The sequence below is a fragment of the Gordionus sp. m RMFG-2023 genome, chromosome 1 (assembly GCF_954871325.1).
Source record: "Gordionus sp. m RMFG-2023 chromosome 1, tfGorSpeb1-WG-v2, whole genome shotgun sequence".
Lineage (NCBI taxonomy): Eukaryota > Metazoa > Nematomorpha > Gordioida > Chordodea > Parachordodidae > Gordionus > Gordionus sp. m RMFG-2023.
Genome location: NC_088775.1, coordinates 85589437 through 85615172, shown reverse-complemented (window position 1 = coordinate 85615172; position 25736 = coordinate 85589437). Strand labels below are relative to the sequence as shown.

The window sequence follows — 25736 nt, the reverse complement described above, 5'->3', positions numbered from 1 at the left end:
AAGATATGTTTAGTTGAATGAAGGCACATAGTCATTTTTACCATTTTTGAGCCCTAATATTTTCAAAAATATAAATGTTAAGTATACAAAAATTTTGGCTATTTCTTAGTTATATTAACCTTCCTTTGCTTATCAAATTTTTAAAAAAATCGAAGGGGATCGCGCCGAAAATCGCATTTTTTTTTAAAGGTTACTTGGAATAACCACTATAATAGAGTCAATTTTTTCTTGAACCTTATATTATTAGGGCTTCAAAGTGTATTTTATTTTTCGCCCCATTATATTGCATATATTTAATAAAAAAATATTACTAGTACAGATATATTTCTAAAAAAAAATTCGATTATAAACATATAACTAATGTTTCAAAACGACCCGATTAAGATTTTAGCTAAACTAATATTATGTAAAGGCATCGAGATTTGGCAAATAGATGTTCCAAGCATTTCTGCCAGCTATGCGTAAAATCTTTGGGTTTTATATAATGTTATTTTGGTTAATAATTTTAATAGGGCTTTTTAACAACACTACATATAACTTTTCTAAATTAGACGATGAATATCCCCCCCACCCCCAATCAATTTCCCAATTTCCCAATTTCAATTCAATTCAATTTTTAATAAATTAAATAAATCTATTTTATAAATTAAATATGTATTATATATATTTATAAATAAAATAAATTATAATGGTTTTGTAAAAACATAAAATATTGATTGATGATAAATTAATTTTTATATACGTTTTTTAAATATAATTAAAATTGAAGAATGATATTTAAAAATAAATGTTATTGAGAACTAATTTATATAAAACTTATTAAACTAGTAATATACTAAACAATTTATAATTATATAATGATATAAATTTGATAAAGATTATTTTAGGAATTTCAGTTAAATTTTAGAAATTTCAAATTTCATAAAGAGGGCTCCGTTTGTTCTACTTTTAAAACTTTTTTTTTCAAAAAAATAATATTAATTTTAAAAAAATTTTCATACAAAAAAAGTAATTACACTTGAGAGAAGAAATGAAAAATATTACAAATTAAAAATATAAACAGGTATAGAAATTTTTTTTAAGCGATTACAGTTATAACCTCACTTAAAAAAAAATTTTTTAATTTTTTTTTTTGAAAATTATTAATTTTAAATAAAATATTTCAAAGTAATGTTAGTTAAAAAAAAACCACAAAAATATTAGGATTTGGGGCAATGAAAATATGAAATAATTATTTTGTTTTTTATAGTCTAAGGATGGAGTTGTCTTATATCGTCCTTAAAAGGAGATTGATTGGTTGGGCTTTCAACTTCGTCCACGTGTCTTACATATTTGGGCTCTGTTTCATTCATGGAATTTGGATTTAAAGTGGATCTCTCACTCGAATCGTCATCCGAGCCCTCCATCAACATGTGACTCAGATTTAGCTGGGGTATCTCGTAGGCAATAGTTAAGAGCAATGCCATAAATAACAAACCCACCAATAAGAAGACTAAATTAAATATATAATAGTAAATATCGGAATATTGGCGTTGTCTAAAACCTCGAATTAGCCAATTTTTTAAAAGGGCGAATTAAGATTTTAGCCAATAAATGGACACTAAAGATTTTGAAAGATCTGACCATCTTGATCATATTTTAAGGCTTAGATTATATATGTTTTTTTTGGCTGAAATATGGTCTGCACATTTACATGTCATTTACCTTGAAAATTATATACTTATTTAGTCTAAGGGCAGTAGTGTTGTTAAATAACTCGATTTAAACCGATTTTTAAAAACGGTGAACTCAATATTTTAGCCAGAAAAATATCCCCTAAGTCTCTAGATTTTGTTAATAGATGTTCAAACCTTTTATGCTAATCTATGAACAAAAACTTGAGGAATTGCATAATATTTTATGGATAAAATATATAGCCTTTTTTTTTAAATCGGCTCAAAACAAGTCGTTCACCAACACTAATAGGTAGTCCATAATCATTGATATATATTATATACTATATTTATAAAAAATGATATTTTTAATGTTCAACCTTTCCAAATTAGTGTATATATACACCAACCAGGAAAATGTATTATAAGTTTTGGGAAATCGGCTGAGCTAACTTGGCGTAACCCAATGATATATACACTACAAGATTGGCAATTCAATCATTAGACTTTAAAAGTGTACACAAGGAGTCAGCTCTAATGCCATTTTGTAGTTTGCACGTCGATTAAATATATTAGTGTGCATTCATGTAATAATAATAAATAAATGCAATTAGTCGAAGCGCCAAGCTCAAAATGATGATACAGCTGACTCCTATGTCTGAACACTTTTAATTATGGCCTAAACTTGATGTTCTTCTTTAGGTTGAGCCGTCGGCCTCGGCTATGTGGTTTAATATAAATATATCTATAAAAATAAGTTACTTGTCACTGCAATTTTATATATGGCTCTAAGTTTTTGTCCCCTAGCTTCCCCAGGAACGTAATCTCCATAACCAATCGTAGTGAATGATATGAAACAGTAGTAAAAGGAATCTTAAAAATAAAAAGCGATTATTAATATTTGACGAACAATTATTAAGTTGGGGTGGGGTTACAACGATAGAAAAACGAAAAAGAATGTAAGTGTTTGTTTAAACGGCTCGATTGGCTAACTTAAGATTCTAGCCGAAAACTGGAGAGAATTATACTAATAGTTTGGCATAAAGGTTTAAAACATCTATTAGCGCGAAATCTTGAGACCTGCCTAATATTTATTTTATTGCTAAAAAAATCTTAATTTAAACTTCGCCAAGTCGAGCCGTTTAATAACAACAGGTGGTAAAGATATCGAATCTAAAATATATTACCCAAGAAATTCCAGAATGGTTCAATGGCAGCAAAGACGAGGGAAGGAATAACGAAGAAAAACAATACTAGCAAGAATACCATCGACCCCAAGTGAATCAACCTAATCTTGAAAGGGGTATAACGATTCCCATACCTGTTATTTACCCACTAAAATTGATTTTTTTTAAAAGAAAAAGAAATGAAAGATGATCATGAACATCAAATTTTTTAACTTAAACCGAAATGTAAACATTTCTGCATTCTTGCGAGGAATTCGGAATTCCTTAATTCCTAATCATTTATGATAAAGATTTTTATTATTCTTATTTTACCCGAAAATGTAACCCAGAGATTGTGTAATTAGTTAGCCAGCCTATGAATTTCAGTCACTCTTTACCCTCGTAACCCCTGCTTTCACAGTACATAAAGGAATGTAAAATTATTAGATTTATATGATATTTTATATACTTCGCCGTGAATTTTGCGCTAACTGTGAATAGTGTTGCTAAACGGCTCGATTTTATAAAAATGACAAATCCAAATATTTTATCCAAAAACTACTACGCAAGCCTGGAGATTTTGTTTATAGAAGGTAGAAAGGTTTGCACATCTATTAACAAAATCATGAGGGGTTTGAATAATATTTTTTGGCCAAAATAATGGGTTAACCGTTTTTAGAAATCGAGGTTTTAACAACACTAACTGTGAACACAGGGTAAGCGCTTGAATTATTCTCAACTTATATAACCATTTTTCATATAAATAAAAAAAAATTATATATATAAAATTTTATGATGACGGTCCGAAATTCATTGGGTAAAAGATGTGACATGTGCCGAAATGTATATTTGGTAAAAATAAGTTGTTTTTTTTTCAAACTTTAAAAAAAAAAATCAAAATCGCTCCTTTAAGTGTTTCTAAACTGCTCGATTTGAGCCGATTTTTAAAAATGGCTAACAACGCAATATTTTATCCATAAAAATATAAAGCAAGCCAGAAGATCTTGGTCATAGATGGCATAAACGTTTGGACATCTATTAGCGAAATTTCGAGGTTCAGGCAATATATTTTTTTGTCTAAAATAGGGAATTAGCCGTTTTTAAAAATCGGCTGAAATGGAGTCGTTTAACAACACTGCGCTCCTTATAGGTAAATTAAAATTGAAAAGAATTTCTAATTCTTACATGAGAATCTCGGATAAGTGGTTAACCCTGAAAAAAAATTTACGACTTATATTGTCGGCTGAATATTGGTGTTCTACAGCCACATTTTTTTTTATATCAAAATATAATTTCTTTCCAGATAAAATTAGTTCTTCAAAGTTCAGTATTTCTTCCATATCAACAATTAAAAATATTAAAAATATAATTTAGAAATAATCCGTCATATAAAAATGATCAGTTTTCATTGCGAATAAGACAGATATCTTCATTATTATAACAAAGTTCTTAAAAGATATTTTTCAAATGGATCTTTAGGTAGAGATTTAGATACATTATATAAAAATGGATCTAGATAGAGACACCGATACATCGTCTAAAAAGCTAGAGATATATTTTTACAAATATATGTAGAAACAGATACAATTTTTAATAATTCTAAATTTAGGATTCTACTAAGTGAACTAAAAGATTTATTAAAGCTGATATCATGTCTATATACAAATATATAATTAAAATAATTATTGTTAGATTTTAATAATTCGTATACTAAATATATAATTAAATGATTATATAAATAATTATTAAATTTTAATAATAAAACATTCTCAATATATCATGAAAGCACCCCCCCCCCCCCCAGTTCTGTAATGACATTTTTGGCTACACTAATCTTACTACCTGAACACTTTACAGCAGAGTTTTTGTTATATTTATTGAATATCAACTTTATATTGATTTAATCAGTAAATATTTTAAAATTCGGACACTAATTTTAAAAAAAATTATTCAAAATTTGATGAATGTCATAATTTATATCAATACTTATATCATCTAAGGGGTGCCCCAGTAAATCTAATAATTTGATTTCTTTCCAAAGATTGTCTAGAAATATTGATCTAAAAATTATGATATATATATTGGTGTAGCTGTTGAAAAAAAGAAGAAGTAAATTTAATATAATATATCAAATGTCAGTTATTTTCTGACAGGGGAATTAGTGTTTCCTTGTGGATGGGAGTGAAACAAAATCATCACATGGGTTTTTGGTAAAGAACAATGGAAGTTTCTTGGTGTGCGGTTTGGAGTGAAGAAGACATTATATTGGATGAAGCCGGGATTGATCATATTTTTAGATATTTATATTTGTATTGGATGAAGCGGGATTTGTATGAATAAATTGTACTTTTAAACTATATGGGAACTTGGACTATTTCTAGTTGGAAATGTTTATTGTTTATATTTATTTAATTATTAGAAAAGGATTGTTAAGTTATATTTTTAGAGGGAAGGGTTGAGAGTAAGGGGCATTTCTATACCTATTTTTAAATTAATATAAATTAAATATGTTATAATATAAAATTTACCATGTTGTCATCATTCATTGCGTAAAATTAAATTTGCCTGGTTTGTTTTTGCAAATAAACTCGGACATATTATTAAATGAATATATTTCAATATTATCAGAATGTTTCTAAAAATAAATACAGATGCCTCTAAAATATATCTGGAGACCGTTACTTTTTATAATAACTAGATATAGCACTTTTATATCGATATTTTAACAATTCTGATTATATTTATATGTACCCCTAATTTTTTTCTTCAATATCCGAATAAGTAACCATGTTTGTATATCTTTAGATTAACTATACATTTTATATATTTTTTTAACCAAATTTATGTGCAAATTTTTTCTTAAAAATATATAAAGTATTACCCAAAAAATGGAAATTTTATATATCTTAAAATGGAAATTTTATATATCTTAAAATTAACAAAAAAAAAGAATGAAAATGTTTTAGTCAAGAGATCGGAACTTAGACTAAAAATGAATTCCCATTCTGAATATTTGAAAAAAAGAAGAAAGTTGTTCCAGTTTTGGGGATTCCTAAAATTCTGAAAAGTAGGTTTTAGGTTTTTAAATTTGACCTGTTTCAGAGGGTTTAAGCCGGATTTCCTGATACTTTATAATGTATTCAGGTTCTCATAAAACCTTTAAAAAAAGGGTTAATTGTACTGGTTCTAAACATTGAAAAGGATATTCAAATCAAAACTAACGACTATATCAAAATTAGCGTACCCTCCTTCTCTTTACATTTATCAACCTCCCTATCCCCTTCCTATTATATTCTAATGCTCTCTATACACTCTAGTTAACCCCCTCCCCCAATTTGAATGACGATCTTACTAAACCGCGTCAAATGTAAGAACTGGAGTCAGAACTGAGAAACTATTTAAAAATATTCAGGAGCAGAACAGTAATTTTTATTTTAACTCCAGGTTCCAAACTTAAAATAGTTACAATATAAATTTATTTTTCAAAAAAAAACACTTCGTATCAATGAGGGTGTCCAGCTCTGTCATTTGATGGGGGTCTAAATTTTATTCCTTGAATAAATTAGATGAATCAAATAAAGTATAAACATTTTCCCTCAGAATTGATATTTTTAATCTTATTTTGTCTACACGATGGATTAAAAAAATAAAATAAAATAGATAATACATTTGGGTGTTTTTAATGAAAATATAGTTTCGAAATATGATATTGTCCTCATAATCGTTATTTTAAATTATTTCCCTTTATTTTGACGGAAATAGTTTAAAATAGATATTGTAGGTGAAAGATATGATAATATGTCATAATCCTAAATTAAAATTAAATTTTACTAAATAAAAAGAATAAAAATAAAATTAACAATAGCAAATATTTTTTTATAACATATTTTAACGCCAGCTAGCGGACAATTTTATAATGAATTTTAAAATGGTAAATTAACTTTTTTAGAAATTAATAAATAAATAATTGATTTAAATTTTGAAAAATAATTATTTTTTATTACAAACCTGCTTTATGTTTAATTAACCTTTGTATTTTTTATTTATTTTTATATGCTGTAAAGATTAACTAATAATTAAGAATAATATTTATCTAAATTGTCCATAATATTCACCGCAATATCTTTAGCAATCGTCTCGAATAGCTTGTATTTTTAGTGGCTTCATCTACAATATTTTCAGCTAAAAATTTAAGGTCCAAAGTCTTTAATAGCACTTTGATTTTAATATAATTTTTATCCTCCATCATATCTTAATACTAGTGTATATTAGTATCAAGATATATCTCCCACCCTTTAGGGTTAAGTTCTTCAGCAGAGTGAAATAATAATATATATTTTTCCAAAAATATAATTTTTAAAGTTTTTCTTTATATAACAAGAAAAAATAATTATAATATATCGCATATAACCACAGAACAGTAAAAAAAATCAACATTTATATCAAAGTTAATATATATCTTTTTAAATTCATATATTCTTTGTTGTTGTATGGTTATATGTTTTGAAATATGATTCCTTTAATGATATATTTGATTTTCTCAGAATTTATTTGAATTTCTCAAAAGAAATATTTATACACTATTTTAAACAAGGGTTTTCTTTTTACTGTGATTTCTCTGTTTAGTCGCATGCAAACATTACTTTAAAAAAGAAACGCGTTGGATGGGAGGGTTTGTTATTATATTAATAAATAAAAATTTTAAATTGGGGGAATTAATTAAAAATTAAAGAGTAATTCAGATTCTAATAATTTTTTTTTTATCTTTATCAGAAAATTATCTGGTATGTGTGTTGTTTTCTAAATGAATCGAATGCTGCTTTTTTCTTTCTCAAGTATTTTCTTAAACTATAAATTAAACTTTCTACCTTCGCTGCCCTGTAATTTTATCCAGAAATAATCTAATTTAAGTAACGGGTGAATTATTACTAATAGCATATATTCATCTTTATAGATATAAACCATTTTTGTAATACAAGTTTTCGAATCTGAAATTTAGAAATATCCAAATTGTGAATCAATTGGAGATTCATTTTTTTTTATCTTTAGTAAATTTTGCAAAATGGTAACCTTTCACCTAATTGGCTGATGCTACTGTTACCTCTTGAGATAATTAAATACAATTAATAGATATTGGATATTTCATTATTGACGATTTTCAACTATAGATAATTCTTTGATAGCGAATTAAGAAAACAGTTATTTTTTCCCTGAGAGTGATTTTCTCTAATAACCCTATTAGTTTTTTTCTAGGTATTTTTTTACTAGGAATATAGAGAGTAATTCCTTACTGCCAGCCATTATGCCTATCGACCCCTTCATAAAAATTTATCTATAAATTGAACAGATCTTTATTGTAGCACATTTGAGTAAAATCTATCATCTCAGCTAAAACTTCATTTGAATAATATAAACCAAATTCTTTGTTCTACTTTATGGCGCCTAGCCTAGTATATGATATGATTATAGTATACTCCGAAAATACTTTCAAACAAATTTTGATTGCATCAACAATGTCTGATATTAGAGATGAGGGTTTTAATAGGGGAAGGTTTACATTTTCTAAACTTTTTTTTGCATTTGCAAATATAGTGGCAAAATCCTTTATTCCGATCTCCCCATTGGAAGTGGATAATGCGTCTTGAAGCCATGAAAGGTCACTAACAAAAATTGACAATTTTTTTCTATTATTAATTTTTATTTTTAACTCGTAAGTTTTGAGAATTTGGGGAGTGTTTTTATTAGGAAATACGCCTTGTGGGCTGGGAAAAGGATAGAAAGGGGGCATAGGAAAATACTATATAAGGAAGAATTAATTAAGATGTAGATAATAATAAGTTAAGTTTCTTGCAAGATCGATTGCAAAGTGCAAAATGTTAAATTCCTGTTCGAGTTGGGTCTGGGGTTTTGTGAATATAAATATAGCGGTCGTAGGAGACAAATTGTAAAAATAAATTATTTTATTTAGGAGAATTCGAATGGGTAGAATACTCGAATTAAGTTTAGGAAGGATAGTGTAATTCGGTAAATGATTGAAGAAATACTCAACATAAAGAATTCTGAAGGAATAAGCGGGACTTCGAAGAATATAATTTGAGTATTCACAAGAACGACTCCAATATTGAAATACTCGCATCATCAAGATAATGGGGAAGGATAGTTAATCGGTGGGGGGGGGGTAAAGAGAAGGAGAACAAGGAGAGAAGAGAGAAGAGGAGGGTTAGGCAAAAGATAGAATAGGAAAAGGAAAAAAAAAGAATAAAAACAGGAAGAAAATGGGGTTACTTGGATCTATATAGAGTGTATGAGAATAGATGGACACAATAATTCAGAACACAAGCTAATTTGACAGGATATAAAAATAACATGATTAATTTTACAAAAATAAATTTTAAATAACCTCCGTTTTTAATTAAAGATTAAATGATATTTTCAGTTCACTATCATAATATTTTAAATAAATGATATTCACTATTATATTATTCCATTTTAAATAATTATATATAGCTTAAATAGAAACTTTAAATTATATTTTCCCTATTATTATATTTTAATTAAAACCCAATTTAATATTACACCTTTTAATATGAATTTTTAAGTTATATATTCTATATCAAAGTAGTTTAACTAAATGATATTCACTATTATTTCATTTAAATAATCACATCTTATCATATACAAACTTTAAATCATAATTTCCCTTTCATTATATTTTAATTAAAATATAATCTAATAATTACATCTTATGTAGGTATAAATTTTTATATCAAAGTAGTTAAATTAATGATAATTAATAATTACATCTTTATTTATAAATTTTAAGTTACGTTATTTTTCTAAATATCATAATATTAAAAAATATCGCACATTATTATGGTAGGTATATAAATTCACTTTATTTAAAAAATATAATATTATGTGATTCTGATTGTATATAACAAAAATCAATGTAATATCTTTAATATAAAACTAGAGAAGATATAGTAACGTCTAGTTTGTTCCTAACATCAAAGAATGTAAATACATTTTAAAGTATCTCCTAAACTCGAACCAAAGTGGTTTAGCCAAGTTTGGAAATTGAAACCGGAAACAAAACATGGGACTCTAGAATCGGGATAAATCTAGAAACCGGAAATAGAACTTGGAACTAAAAAATTTATAGAAACCAGAAACATTTTTTCGTTCAGATTTCAAACTTCTGGTTTTAAGGTGAAATGGGGGAAGATTTGACGCTTAGTAAATTATAATATATATCACATGATCACATTTTTTAAAAAAACTTACTTTTAATAACTTATTTGACACGTGTCCTAGTCTCTCTAGTATGGCTGTCAACAGTATCAGGGTGTATGGTATACCTATCAGTACGTATATGATGCAAAACACTTTACCCCAATTAGAAAGTTTTGAAACGTGCCCATAACCTTTTTAAAAACAGCAAATATGCATAATGATAGATATGAGCTGTAATAAAAATTTACATAAAATAAACTCTTCGACAACAATTCCTTGTAGATGGAACCTTAAATTAACGTATATGTCTATGAAAAAATGAAAGGCCAAGGGAGATAATTTCAGGGAAAAATTTAAAAGGGCTTAATAGCTTTGAAAAATAAAACAAATGGAAGAAGAAAAAAAATAATAATAGAAAGAAAGAAAGAAAGGAGAGGTAAGAACCTAACTTTACATGTTCGTAATTTTTTTTTTAGCAATTTATAGACAATGTACAAATTTATGCTATAGGCCGATCAAATTAAAAAGCCAGCATGGAACATACGAAAATCCTAAAAAGCTATAGTTTTATCGATATATATATCAGTTAAGCGAAACAGCTGATCATTATCATACCTCCCAAACCCTCATTCGCAAAAAAATGCAATAACTAACCAAACAAGAATTACCTATGGTGGTCAGGGTTGTAGCGGCAAAGAAAATGGCCTGACCGAAGTCCCAACTTGGCAGATACTTGACCTCGTCGTATAAGGATTCCTTTATGCCCCGGTCTCCAGCGTCGCTAATCGTTTTTATGAAATCATCTAACTCGTATGCTATATATATAAAAGAATTTATATTAAAGGGGTTACAAAAAAAAAGAATTAGGAATAAAAAAAAAATTATAATTGGTTGCAAATTCTATAATTTTTTGATATTAGAAGAAGTCATCTTTTTAACTTTCCTCGGTGAGTCATATATTATATGAGAGGATGAACATCTGGATTCTATTTTAAAACTTCCTAAAAGTGTCCTTGTCTATAGGATGGGTATTTAATCCTCGAATACACCAGATTAAAACGTTAATATTTTATTTGGTACCTAAAAAAGCATCTTTAAAATCAACCAAATTTTTTTTTATCTTGTAATCAAAATGTTCAAAATTAGGATTTAATATGATGCGGGTAGCTCATTTTTAAAGCTCAGATACGAGCTATTGCGGGTGGATATCTTAATTAAAACTACCACTTATAATATCCTTTTTGGAAAATGTGACCATGATTAAAATTAGAGTTTAGTTAAACGCTGGGAGCTCACATTTGCCCCTTAGATATGCGCCGGGGCGGATGGTTATCTTAATTTAAAACCACTTAGGATATCCTTTTGAAAAATGTAACCAAAATAATTGAAATTAGAGTAATTACGTGGTGAGCTCACATTTGCCCCTAGATACGCGACATGTAGGGTGGATATCTTAATTAAAACTCACTGAAAAATAATAAGTTAAGTTTATAAGCCTTGCCTGTTTAGTCGAAATGGTGTGTTTTTTTTAAAAATAAAATATTCCCTAATATTTGCTTTGTCATTATGAAAATATAATTTATACCATATTCCAGAATTTGAACAAATTTATTTCAAAAATTTTATTTTTACTTTATAATGAGCTGTTTAAACATTTAGTATATGCCGTTAAAAAATTAGAGAAACAGCTTTGGAAAGAAAAAAAGTGAATATGCTTTAATAATAATAGAAAATAAATAAATCGTAACTTTATATATAACTCAATTTATAGCGAACGCGATTAATTGTTTGATTTATTTAGGTTAAAGATTATCGTTAACCGATAGCGTAAACTGCAATATTTATTTTATAGTTTAAGCCATCTTAATATGTATGGCTATTTTCTCGGTTATTGTAAAATGAGAAGGCAGGGCGGACCGCGTGGTTTACCACACCATGAATTCACTTAGCGCCAATTCGTGGTTTAGTGATACAAAAATACAATCCAAATTTATGATATTTATATCATATTTTGTACACTTCGCCGCAAATTCGCGCTAACTGTGAATGCAGGTCTATGCATTGCCCAAAGTGGGCACGAAAAGTGGCAAAAATGGGGTAGGAGAAAATCGATAATTTTTATTGAAAATAAAAAAAAAATCCGCATATGAAATGGAAACTAGAATGATATGAAATAAACTCCAACTCTAAAAGGCGTGTTTTTTGTTTGTTTTACGATTAAAATTGAAGAAAGGAAAGAAAGGAAAGAAAGAAAGAAAGAAAGAAAGAAAAGTATATAAAAAAAAAATCTCCCTTAACCAACTTAGGATAAATAATGTGAGCCAATCCATGATAAAAGAAAAAGAAACAATAATTTTCATAAATTCAAATCACAGAAAAAGGGTGCATTAATAGTTAATTATATTTTATTTATTTATTTAGCTCATTTTTGAGAAGGAAATTTTTTTTATTTATCTCTCAATGTTGAATTCTTCCTCAATAATTGAACATTAAAAATCATATAAAAATGATAGCATATAATTATTATATATATGATGGTCAGCGTCATGAACAAAGGAGGAGGAAGAAATATTTCTCACAATATATGCTGCAGGGGGTAGGTGCTAGGCTGCAAAGGGGATAGAGATCGCAGCTGCTCAATCCCGCATGTATAATATTTTGGCATCAATGTTGTTTTTCCCGACAACGTTATTTTTCCAGCTTTAAAACATTTTTTGAAGTCTTTAACTGATTTTTCTGGAAATTTATTTCGCAGCATGTTTAGATTATTTACCTTGTGACTTTCAGATAATTTTGCCGTCAAAACTTTAAATGTCATTTATAGTTTTATATTTAAAAAAAAGAAATCTATGTAAAAACTAATATAATTTATTGTATTAAATTACAGAGAATATATTAGGGTTACTACCCCCCCCCCCCCTGATAAACCGATCTCCGTCTAATATTCTCGCCAATTTGACAAATAGAGGCCCATAACTTTGTGCCATCATTATATTATTTTGGTTCAAATCTTCATTCATGTCTCGTTTTAAAAACCGACCCTCAGGCTTCTTAACAATCCCAAAACCTACGCATGCTATTTAATACATTATTTTGTTGAAAAAAAATAACTCATTAACTTTAAAAAAAGCACATTGTCGCTTACATATACTTATATAATATGCCATATTTATTATATTATAAAATTACTTTTATTGGTATAGTTTGATAGGTCATCTCATTTCTCATCCATTTAATAGTATACACATTAATTTTTTTTTAACAAAAAAAATAAAAATTGTTGAAGAAATGCCTTTATATAACCTTGAAAAAAAAATATATTATGTAATATATAAATAATATAATTTTTAATGCGACATAGAAAACAATCATTTAGTTTTAAATCTCTTTTTTTTAAAAAATTTTTTTTTGAATTTTGGACAAATTGACATGTAATCGTATACTATATAAATATTATATTTTAGCAACAAACGAAATAATTATTAGTAAGAATAACGCTATAGCAAAAAATAAAAATTATATTCTAAATAAGTTAGGAATATTTTATATAGAAATTGTAAATAAAAAACAATTAAAACAAAAAAAAATAAGATTATTAAACGTTTAAAAATGGGAGAAAAACAATGCATAAATATCTTTAACAAAATATATTGAAACTCTCAAATAGTGTTGTTATAAAAGACCGATTCGGGAAAACGGCCCGATTAAGATTATAGCCAAAATAATATTATGGAAGAGATTTTTGCACTAGATAGCATAAAGTATTTGCCTAGAGGCTTACTCATTTGGCTAAAATTTTAATGAGACCGTATTTAAAAAACGACCCAATTCGGGCTTTTTAACAGTACTACTCTCAAAAATTTTGTAAAAATTAATAAGCTAATTTAATTTAAGCAAAATGAACTAGTTAATAATGATTGTAATGATGAAAAATTTCCAACCAAATAAAAGATTGTAGAAGTGAAAAAAAAAGAAAAACTTTTTTTTTGACTTAAAAAAAACGGTTTTTATTATCAATCCTATATATATACCTTAATAGCTAAATTAATAAAAGATATGAAATCAATTAAATATGTCACTACTCGTAACGATAACTTGTTAGTGATCTGTATCGGGCCTAATTCTTCAAACCCGGCAATGCCTGAAATTTTATAAAAAAATTGTCTTACCCCTGTAAAAAAATATAATTTTCTTTCAAAGAATTAAAAATTTGATATATAAATTTAAATTATATTTTTAAAAAAAATGAATGTTGGAAATAAATGTTGCACAAAAATATTCTTAAGAAGTTAAATAAAAATTTGTTTTACTAAAAAATCGGGGAAAAATATAATTAAGAAGCATAAAATAAATTTATAATGTAAAATTTAATCTTCTCTGGGATTGAAGCTAATTTCTCAATGATTTTACTAGTGCTTAGTGGACCACACCCTATTTATATCAACTAACACCCATTCAATCTATTCTTAGAGGCAGTACTTCTCAGTAGTGTTGCTAAACGACTATATTTAAGCATTTAAAAAAAACGGATAACTCAATATTTTATCTAGAAAAATATTTAAAAAGCCTGAAAATTTTGCTCATAGAGCGAGCAAAAGTTTGGATATTTACTAAGAAAACATAGAGGCTTAGGCAATATTTTTATGGCTAAAATATTGAGTCAGCTCGAATAGAACCATTTAACAATACTAATTTTCAGATAAGCTTTTATTCTTGGCAAAGAAGGAAATGCTATTTCGTTGGTAGAACAAAAATATATAAAAATTGTCTAAAAATGTGTATGATAATATGCGAAGCATTTTTAACATTTTATAACAATATCAACCATATTTAACTATACCATATTCAGCTACTAATGACACATGGTAAACTTTACTGCACTATAAAAATCTACCAAATATTTAATTTTGTTCTCTTTTCAAGATCAGAATTAGATTCTAAAGGGCTGTGGTAATAATATTTGCAGATTTGTAAGTGTCATTTGATTAATCAAGAACCTTTCATTCATTTAAGTGATAAAAAGTATCCACGAGAGATATAAGAGATTTATTTTATAATATTCTTCAAATGACCTCTATAAAAATATTGGAACGATGGGCTCTTGCTGCAAATCGAAGTAAACAAATATTAAAATCATAGAGCTCTGCTTGTGACTCAACAATGACATATAATTTCTTAAATTCGTCATCTACATTCGCCCTGATTATCTTAAGTTCGAATATAATGCTTTCAGCTATTCTTACAATGTCAATAAAATCGATGCATTTTTTTTGAATCATTTTTACTTTACTTTCACAATAAAAAGGTTTCAAATGATTTCATGGGAAATATTATATTGGTAGATAAATATATCGCCAATGAAAATTTGAAATCGATATTAACTTCATAAAATAAATTTGTAATGTGATTATTTCTGCCGTGAATGTGATAAATAAATGTAAATTGGAATATATATATGCTATAAGAGCTAGGAATCAGTAACATTTAAAAAAAAATATTTGATTCGCTATATAAATTATTTGGTTTTGGAGCGGATTGGTTACCCTTACTTCCACTGCGCACGCGCTTGGATAATACATTCGACCCGTACTCGGTTTTTGGGTTTGATCTATCGCTCTCTAGTAATATTTTTAAAATTATTTTATTTTTGTATTATAACAAATACATATACCAGTTTAGCGTTTGAGCGCATAATGTTAAAAAGATAGTGAAGCCCATAATAAGAAACGTTTGTGAAAATTAATTTTTCCTAAAAATTTCTAAAATGTTCGCACGTTAAATTTAATTTTTTTTTACAGTCTGCTTATTAGTTGTATATTAATTCAGAATTAATCTCCATATTTTAAAAGTAATAAGATATTAATAATATATTAAAACCTTTACAATTTATATTATAAATTTTATATTTATAGTTTTTCATTTTTTTAAAAAAGAAATAATGATTTCCCAAACGACTCAAACCCGTAAAAGCTCATAGCTCTAACGATTTCGTTATTAGTATCCAGACCTTTCTTACCATCTACAAGTAAAATTTCCAGGCTTGCGTAATATTTTTTTGGCTAAAATCTTGCGTTATTCCGTTTTTTTAAATTTCGAACCGTTTAACAACACTAGTATAGCCTTTGCCTAGAAATTAATTTCATATTTTAAAAATCCACTAAAAAGACTTCATATTGTAATTGTAATCCTCCATTTATCATACTATAAAAATCAAAATAAAATATATTTATTGATTTTATTAATATTTAATATATAATGAATTATATTTCTTGTCACGGCAAAGGCAAAATTTTAAACTCGTTCATATTTTTATTTTTTACCGTATCAGTGACAACGCAGCGAATTATATTTATTTTAATATAATACTAAAAAATAAAAAATATACAAATTAATGTATATATCTACTAACCTTCCCCTTTTGTTTTAGTAAGAAGTTTTAAAAATATATATCTATTAGTGTTGTTAAATGGCTCGTTTGAGCCGAATTTTAAAAACGGTTAACTCAATATTACATCCAAAGTATTATTACGCTAGCCTGAAGATTTTGTTTGTATAAGGAACAAGGGTTTGGACATCTATTAGCGAAATCTCGAGGATTAGGCAATATTTTTCTGGCTAAAATATTAAGTTAGCCGTTTCTAAATATCTAATATTTATACCTTCATTCAATTAGTACTTTCCGCCTTGATAATAAACCCAACTCAATGAATCTGCATAACTCGGGGAAATTTTTTTGATAGGATGAAATATATTTTTAAGAGTTAAACAAGTAAGCAGGAATGAAGTTTACAAAAGGATATGGGTTTGAGAGATTATGTGTTAGAGATATAATCATCATAAGCTAATTAATTTATAATTTATTTTCTAGTGATTATCCAAAAAACGACCTAGGAGTCACTTAGAAAACATTTACACAATCCCAATTAGAAATATTTCAAGATTCAATATAGATTCGTTTTAAAAGAGAAGAAAATAATATATAAAATAGGTCACTCAGTATACGCTTAATTAAAACTCGAAAAATATAAAACCGGAAAGAGGAAATTCCAAAAGAAAATGGAAGTCTATTTTGGAAGTAATTTAAATATTCCAAGCTATTTGTAAAAAAAGATATCTGATTGATTATCGTTTTTTTGGGTAAGAAAATAACACAATGCTTAGTCAAAGGTGGGTGACAAATTTTTTTTTTTGCTACAAATTGTATTCAGATTAATTGAATTTTTCTTCCGCATCCTCTACAGTTGTAATTTAATTTTTTTTAAAAAAATAAAAATAACAAATTTTGAAAAAATAAAATTGATAAATTAATCCTTGTAAAAAAAGACAAAAAAAATAAATAATTAAAATGAAAATTATTTTTTAATCATCCTGAAAAATTAATTACCTAAATTAATTTTTTTTAAAAAAAACGAAATAAATATAATCTTTGAATAAAATGTGTTATTTTTACAACTTTAAACCATTTTTTGAGCGCGTTTTTCAAAATTTAAAAATCTGATTATACCGGAAATACATTCCATAATGTTTGGAGTACCTATCTTATGAATTGTAGATAATTTTGCTGTTAGCCTTTGAGTCATTTATAATTTATATAAAAAAATTTATGAAAAATCGAATATAAATTTTATAAAGTTCTAAAGTTCATGGCAAAAATGGCTGAAATTTATCTAGGGTAGGTATTCCAAAACATGATGGAATATACACTTCCGGTAAAATCAGATTTTTTAAATTTAAAAAAAACGCTCAAAAAATGATAAGTTGAAAAATAACACATTGCCGGAAAAAAACACATTGACGCTAATATATATATGAGAATGTTTCTAATATATAAGAAATGTATAAAGTTGGCGCACCGGTTCTCCAAAAAGTGACGAAAAGCGTCTAAAAGTGCCAAATGGCCAAATTTAATGTCAAGAAGTCAAATTTATGTAATAAATGAGCAAATATGATAATGCATCATAAAATTGAATAGTAAAGGAGCAAAAATACTGGCAAATTACCAAAATGGCTTTAAGTCTAAAGTGTCAAAAAGCGACAAAGGACCAAATTTAATAGCAAATGAGCATATAATAGTAAATTATAAAATTTGACGGCAAATGACTAAAAAATACTAGCAAAAATTAGCAAAACGCCGTTTCGCCTAAAAGTGACAAATAGCGCCAAAAAATAAATAGGAAACACTCAAATTATACAGCAACAAATAATTCATATTGTAAAAAAAATGTCATATTTTGGCACTTTTGGACAAAATGTCTAAATATAGGCGAAATGACTATAGACAAAACGTACCCCAACCATAAAGTTGCATAAAACTAAAAAGCATTACACGATGAAGCTATATAAAAAAAAAGAATAAAAAACAATTTTAAACCAAAATCATTTAAGTATTATCATTAGAGACGGAAAAAAAACGGAAAAAAAAACAAAATTAATAAATTTAACAAAAAAAACACGAAAAAAACAACGAAATTTTAAAAAAAGAGAAAAAAAAAATGGAAAAAACAATGTGAGTGTTACCAATAGAAAGAGCAATAGTGCTACCAACATACAAATTTTTTAAAAAAAATTGAAGGTGGCCGGGTTGATAATCGAGATTTTTTTAATTGATTTAATATGGAACATAACATATTATAAAAATTATATGAACTAAAATATTTTAAAAACAATGTTGGGGGGGGGGGGGGGTTTAAAAACATAGAACCGAGGATGGTGATATTATTGGCTATGTATGGAGAAAAAAGGGAAATATTGGTTTTTTAATGTAAATTTTGCTCAAAACACTTCTTTTTTTTCTTCAAGTAACAACAACAGACTAAAGGATCATAATATAAACTGTGTAGGAATGATAAATACTCGAGCATAAAAGGTATTTTACTTCTAACATCAACATCAGGAGCATACAATCTTGTTCACAAAATTCAATCTACCAGTTATTTCAATGAAAGAATATTCATGAAAGCCGCCTGATTGTCTATTATTTGTATTGTTAAATAATTTATTGTATTTTAAAATTGTATTTAAATGATTGTGAAAATAAAAATTTTGCAATAAAATTTTGATAATTGTGTAGCATTAAAAAAAACGAAAAAAAAAACAACTCTTGTTTTTTACGTTTTTTTCCCTCCCTAATTATCATAAATTATGATAATATCCCCGAAAGAACCCCTACCCTGAAAAAACCTGGAAACAGTAGAATCATTGGGGGGGGGGAGTGAACAGGTACTAAAACCTGAAAACTTTGGAGAACTTCCTACAAAAAGAGAGAATTCTGAAGTTAAAATAATTAGCAATTTCACTAGAAAAACCCTTAAAGAAGGCTTTATACAATTTGTATCACTTTCTGTAAATATCCCCCACCCCCCAATATATTTTTTATTCCTAATCCAAACCAAACAGATTATTATGGTCTCGGAAACTTAAAATTTTTTTTTTAAATATCAAATTTAATTTTATAACGAATTTATATGTAGATTAGATATATATATTTATATATACTTTTATTTTATTGACCTCATCTTATGTATTTTTATAACTTAATATTATTATAATAAGTATTTTCATTTTTAACAACAAATAAGTACAGAAGATAATAAATGGAAGCTACATAATATTTTAATACAATATATGACGTATTAGAATCTAATTTAAGGATAAAACTAAAATCGGTCGTCTAATAATTCGAGAAATTATTTAAGATCAGATATATAAAGAGGTGCTTACACTATCATCTTTAGGAGAAAAATACATGGAAATTTTCGCACATAACATATTTTACATGATGACGTATAAAAATACCTAGGTTGACGATGTATTCATTAAATGTGTACATCAATGAAAACAGCTGGGGGCGCCATTTTGATTTACCCATATTATTATTTAAAATCTTAAGCGAGAGACCAATTTATTCCTATGTCTGACGCAAACTTTATTAAAGAATTCATGATCATCGAGGATAATAATAATAAGGGAGCAAGTTATCAATATTAAATAGTAGTTTTTAGCATAAGAATAATTACCATATGGGTTATTAAAATGGCGGGTCCAGCTGATCTGCATTCAACGACGCTTTCAAATGCATTATTACGAATGCATCGTCAGTCTAGGTATGATTATATGTCATTGCCTCTAATACATATTATCTTAAAAGAAAATTTTCATTTTTCAAGCCCACCAGATTTTGTTAAAATAAATGGTCTTCAAAATAAGATTGGAAATATGAGAAGGCGTATTGAATGTCAATCAACTTCTATGTCATTTTTTTTTGGCTAATTGATATGATTTAGATTTATTTGAAAAAGAAAGAAAAAAAATCTGGCTGGTCCAGGTTCTTAATTTTTTAAGGCTCGGATCGGATTTTAAAAGTAAAATCGTACCATGTAATGGATCCATTCCATTTCCGAACTTCAAGTCTCTAATTTAAATTATGGAAATGAGGGAGGCAGGGGACAGTAAAAATGAATTATTATTTTTTATCAATAATTAATTTAATAAGATAATATTTATATTCTAGGCGAATGTATTCTCCATTGCATTATATAAAAATGACAAAAGCTTTTATAAACATTAATTATTTTTTTTTCAGGAGGGGAAGGGGGGAGGAGGGATAAAAAAAATCGATAAAAAATTTCCACGTGAAATAAAATAATTAATATGTACTGTAAATTTAAGAAAATGAGTCGTTTCTAATTTGAGCAAAAAAATAAATAAATTTGAAATGATTCGCGCCACAATTCGGTGTTGGCGCGGAGTTGTAAATTATATTATTATAAAGGTAAGTTGAGTTGTTAGTTGATCAATTTATCCAAACTAATCTGAGGCTGGAGAAAAAGGGAGTAATTTATTTCTCATCGAATCTGTCCGAGACTGGGTTGGTCGAAACGGTAATGGGGCATGCTAGACCAGACCTTGGCAGTTTTTTTAACAATGGAAAGCTTCAATGGCAGATTCTTCTTAGGGGCAAGTGAGATAATAAATGATAGTAATTTAACAAATCACCTGAATCAAGCCCGAGCCCAATTCCGTAGTTTTAATTTTATCTTAGGTATGAGCTTGACCGATCCAAATTTTAAAATAAAAATTACTAATTGCCCTCTCCTTGTCACAAAAACCCGATAATCATCTTTTTTTTTGGATTAAAATTATATATATAACCATTCACATTTCAGGTTTATTTTTTTAGAGAAACATTATTATATTATAACGAATTAAGGCTTAAAGGGCTGTTTAATCTAGGCGTTTTCAAAAAAATATATATATAAATTTACTCAAATAAAAGTGAATATTTTAAGCGTGTTTTTTTTACTTCTTTTAAAATGTCTTTTCATAATAATCTTACATCGGAACTAGAAGTAATTACCTTTTTTGTTTAAATGAAAGAAGAATCAATATGTTAAATCAAATCACCTAACCAATTCAATTAGCATATTGACTGATTGATTTAAATCTTCGTCAATTCGCGTTATTGCCCAGTATATACATTAAAAATGATTCAAAAGTTCATGATTCAAATTATCTGAAATTTATAGGAATTCTTCACATACAGGTATAGATTTTTGGCAAATTGAGATTATTAAAAATGTCAAAAAGAAAACGATTTAAACATATGATCGGATATTTACCAACTTTTAAATCCTTTATTTATCGCGGTTTTTTTAAATTTAAAATAATCTTCCTAAAATGTATTTCTATCTCATGTCAAAATTTATAGCGGTCTCAAAAATTATGAACATCGTCGATAATTCATTTTAGAAAAATTTAACCCCCCCCCTCTCACAAACAAACTTTTATAGATAATTATACTCTAGTTCATATAGATGCTTTTTCGAGATCCGAAAAATGGTGAAATTAGGTAGCGCGTCACGTTTTTTTTACGCGCTGTTAAAAATATGAATCTAGTGAGCATAACGATGTATATATACTACTAAATTCGCGATTAGATGCATTTTAAAATGTCAATATATAGGAGTCAGCTGTAGCGCCATTTTGTGGCATGTATGTCGATTACATTGACATTAATATGCATTCATATATTGATAAATAAAGATAATTAATCTAAGTATATAAACCACAAAATAGCGCTACAGCTGACTCCCAAGAACGGGCACTTTTAATTAATGAATCACCAATTTAGTAGGATATATACATCATAGAGTGAGTCATACTTATGTTAGATTTCGCCGGGGTAACATAATATCAAAATTAGTCTCAACAAATAAAAATTTAGCGGTAATAAAAAGGACCTTAACTTGGGGCTGGGTTTCTGTTGAACCAATCTTGCTATTTTTAAAAAGGGTATAATGATTTAACTTCTATAAACTATAATAAATTTGTTTTAATATTTTAATATAAATTTTGGAGGATTATTGTGTACAGGAAGATTAGCCCTGAATTTTTCTTAAAAACTTAAAACCACGATATAGCTCCTTTGAAATTTTCAAATTTCATAGGGAGGGGATGGGATCAAGAATAGAGAGAAATATAACAGAATATTTATACGATCATTTTTAAAATAAGGATTTTGCTGGGAAGTACCAAGCGAATTGGTATCAAGAATAGGAGATGATAACCAATAAGATGTTAAATAAAATATTCTCAAGCAAAATAAATAATTTTTTTGTATAATCCTTATTAAGGTAAACTACCTTATCTGGAGTGAGGGAGGAGGAATTTGCTCTCATGTGTTTTAATAAGGTAGAACTATGAGACACGCTCTTGGAGGCATAGGGGGTAAAACATGTGTTGGGGGTAGAGGGGAGAGACCCATTTTTATTTTCTCGTAATGATGTTAACCATAACCAATGGTATATTTTAAAAACTTGGCATACATACTTAATAAGCAGTTTTTCCCCGCAAAATATTTATTTTATAACGTTATAAATTTATATAATATTATAACATTACAGTTAAGAGAAGAGAAAAAAAAACAACCTTTGATTGCTCAGGTGTGGTCTAGTAAAATAAAAATCTCCCAAAATATATAATTTTTCAAAAATATTTATCACTTATATTAATATATACTTATAATCTCGAAAATAAGGTTAATTGCATTTACCAGAACATTCAATAGAAATAGTTGGAATTAGAGGTTTGCAAAATCACGGTGGCCCGGGTCTATTTTTAAAAATAATTTCTCGGTCTGGGTCGGGCCTATTTTTTTAAAAAAAGAATTCGGGCCGGGCCGGGTTGGGTTGGGTCGGGTTGGGTCGGGTTTAAATTTTCAAATATGATATCATTTACATTTTGTCAAATAAATTGAATATATTTTAAAATGATTGCAAAAAAAACAAAGCGATAATTTATATTTTTATATATATTTAAATATATTCGAGGCGGGCTTGAAACATTAGGCCCGATGCAGATCACTAGTTGGAATAACTCTTATTTTAAGGGGGGGGGAGGATCTACCCTAGTTTAAGGCCATCCTAACTTACATTTTGTTGCACTTTTTTTTCTAAGGTAGTAATGTAAATTCCTGATTTTCTTTAACGTTACTGGGGAAAAGCGAATGTCAGCTGATTCAAGAAAAAATATGATAAAATTTTCCATTCTTATTGTAAAGTTGCCGAGAAAAAGGCTAAGATAAGAACGGCCTCTTAAGGAAATAGATAGAAAGTTTAGAAAAATTACATAAAATGCCTTATGATGAACCATTCCGAAGCTCAACCTCTTTGAACAAATTATATTTTATGATTCCGATCATTATGATAATTCCAACTCCGAGAATGATGCAGTAGTTTCGCTAGAGGAAGCACAGTGGCACACGGGGAGGGGGCGAAAACCCCGTAAAAAATTTGGAAGGCTTGGTGAGCCTTATGAATCGGAAACAGCTAGCGATTAGACAATCGAAGTAAAAGCAACCGTTTTCTATTTTATTTTTTAAGTCTGAGCGTTTCATCTCAAATCAATTTTTTTTTAAAGATTAACCCGGTTGCTTAGTATATATATCTTAAATCCAAGGACTAAACTCATTGTCAAAATCAAAAAGTTTTATTGCTCATGAATAAAGAAGATTAAAGGTCCCGTTCAGAGGACCGAATACCGGATCGGGTTTTCACAAATCGGTACTTGATTTGATTAATGAAGCAAACTTTTAAATATAATTAGATTAGAAGCCGATTCTTAAACTTCGCTATTAAGGCGTTAGTATAAGTAAATTTTATCATAAAAAATGCGTCATTAATAAGATATAAATCGAAAGAAAGAGAGAATATCAATCTCTTTTTTTAGGTATCTTGAAAGTGTTTCAAATTTCTTTAGTTATCCACACTCAATGATGTATATGTTCAACTAGATTGTTGATTCATTCCATACATAGGAGCCAGCTGTACGCCATTTTGTGGTTAGCACGTCGATAGTGTTGTTAAACGGCTCATTTTGAGCCTATTTTTTAAAAAAACGATCAACTCAGTATTTTATCCAGAAAAATATTAAGCCTGAAGATCTTCTCATAGATGGCACAAACGTCTTGACATCTACTAGCGAAATCTGGATGCTTAAGCAATTTTTTTCTGGGCTTAAATATAGAGTTAGCCCTTTTTTTAAAAGCGGCTCAAAACGAGCCGTTTAACAATAATATATAGCCAACTCTAGGGATACTTTTTAATGCATTTGTTGAATGAATCGCCAATCTAGTAGTATATATATATATATACCTCATTGTGTCCATTACTATAATATAAATGAACCCATTAGCACAACATATATATTTATATTTTTTATAAAAAGACAAAATATATTCATTATAAAAATAAGGAATATTTAAATATTTTAAACATGGTAATTTAAAATAACTGAACCAATGATAAATTTTAAACTGTCGTTAAAATGCCTTTTCCACTAGGACACCTTAAAAATGGCCAGTCAATAAACGAGAGTGGTTAAAAAAAAAGTATTATGATATAAGAAAAGATTTATGAGAATCTTAAGTGTTTTTAAATTTAGAAAATAAAAATACAATTTGACTATAATATAATATAAATAATTTTTTTTTTCTTTACCAGCAACACACTGTTTATGCTCCGCCAGAAATTCTTGATAAGTCATTTTGAGAGCATGTTGAGCTCTTTCTTCCTTGGGCCTCTCGATCCTCAGGAATATCGCAGCGCCCAGAAGAAGAAAACAGAAATAGAATACTATAGCTATCAGGAGTTTGACAGAACTTTTTCTCATTCGCGCCATTTTTAATAATATCTTACTATATTTCTTTGGTTTTCTCAAAAACAACGAAAAAAGGTTTTAAAAATTTTATAATGATTTTATATAATTTTATTTTAAAATTTCAAATATATATACAAATACAAGCATAAAAGGAAATAAATGAAAAGCGAAAAGCAAAAATAGTTGACTCGAAGATCAAATTTTAATATTTTATAATATTCCGTAAAAAGTTTTTAAAATACTTTAAAAAAAAATTTTTTTTTTTTTGAATTAGAAAAAAAATGAGGAAAAAAATGGCGGAGGGGGGCTGGATGGTATATTATTTATTACTAAAATATAAATCGATTAAATTTAAAAAAAGAGAGAGAATGTATTATTTAATTTATTTCCCCCCCCCCCCCCAAAAAAAAAAAAATTGAGAAATAATATTTTATTTGTTTTTAAATGTGTTTTTTTTATGTTAAAATTTATATTTAATTACAGAGACCTGCGTAGGTACCATCTGAAGGGCCCGACCCGGCTCAGCCCG

The 25736-nt window shown here is 27.5% G+C and overlaps 1 protein-coding gene across 1 annotated transcript; it reads right to left on the bottom strand.

Annotated features, from left to right (window-relative positions):
• Positions 1 to 937: 937 nt before the first annotated feature.
• LOC135931772 (potassium channel subfamily K member 1-like) lies at positions 938 to 25342 on the bottom strand. Its single transcript, XM_065469069.1, has 6 exons — positions 25048 to 25342; positions 10720 to 10866; positions 10103 to 10242; positions 2840 to 2987; positions 2415 to 2525; positions 938 to 1492 (listed from the first exon to the last, which is right to left on the bottom strand). The coding sequence occupies exons 1-6, from the start codon at positions 25226 to 25228 to the stop codon at positions 1251 to 1253; spliced, it is 969 nt and encodes a 322-aa protein (XP_065325141.1). The 5' UTR covers positions 25229 to 25342; the 3' UTR covers positions 938 to 1250.
• Positions 25343 to 25736: the final 394 nt, after the last annotated feature.

Bases quoted from the DNA above. Each gene is read 5' to 3' on its own strand.
- LOC135931772 (XM_065469069.1), bottom strand. From the start codon at position 25,228: ATGGCGCGAATGAGAAAAAGTTCTGTCAAACTCCTGATAGCTATAGTA. The intron at 10,243-10,719 runs GTAATTCTTGTT...GTTTTTAAAAAG, and splicing joins TACAACCCTGACCACCATAG to GTTATGGGCACGTTTCAAAA. The intron at 1,493-2,414 runs GTAACTTATTTT...TATTTAATTTAG, and splicing joins ATATAAAATTGCAGTGACAA to TCTTCTTATTGGTGGGTTTG.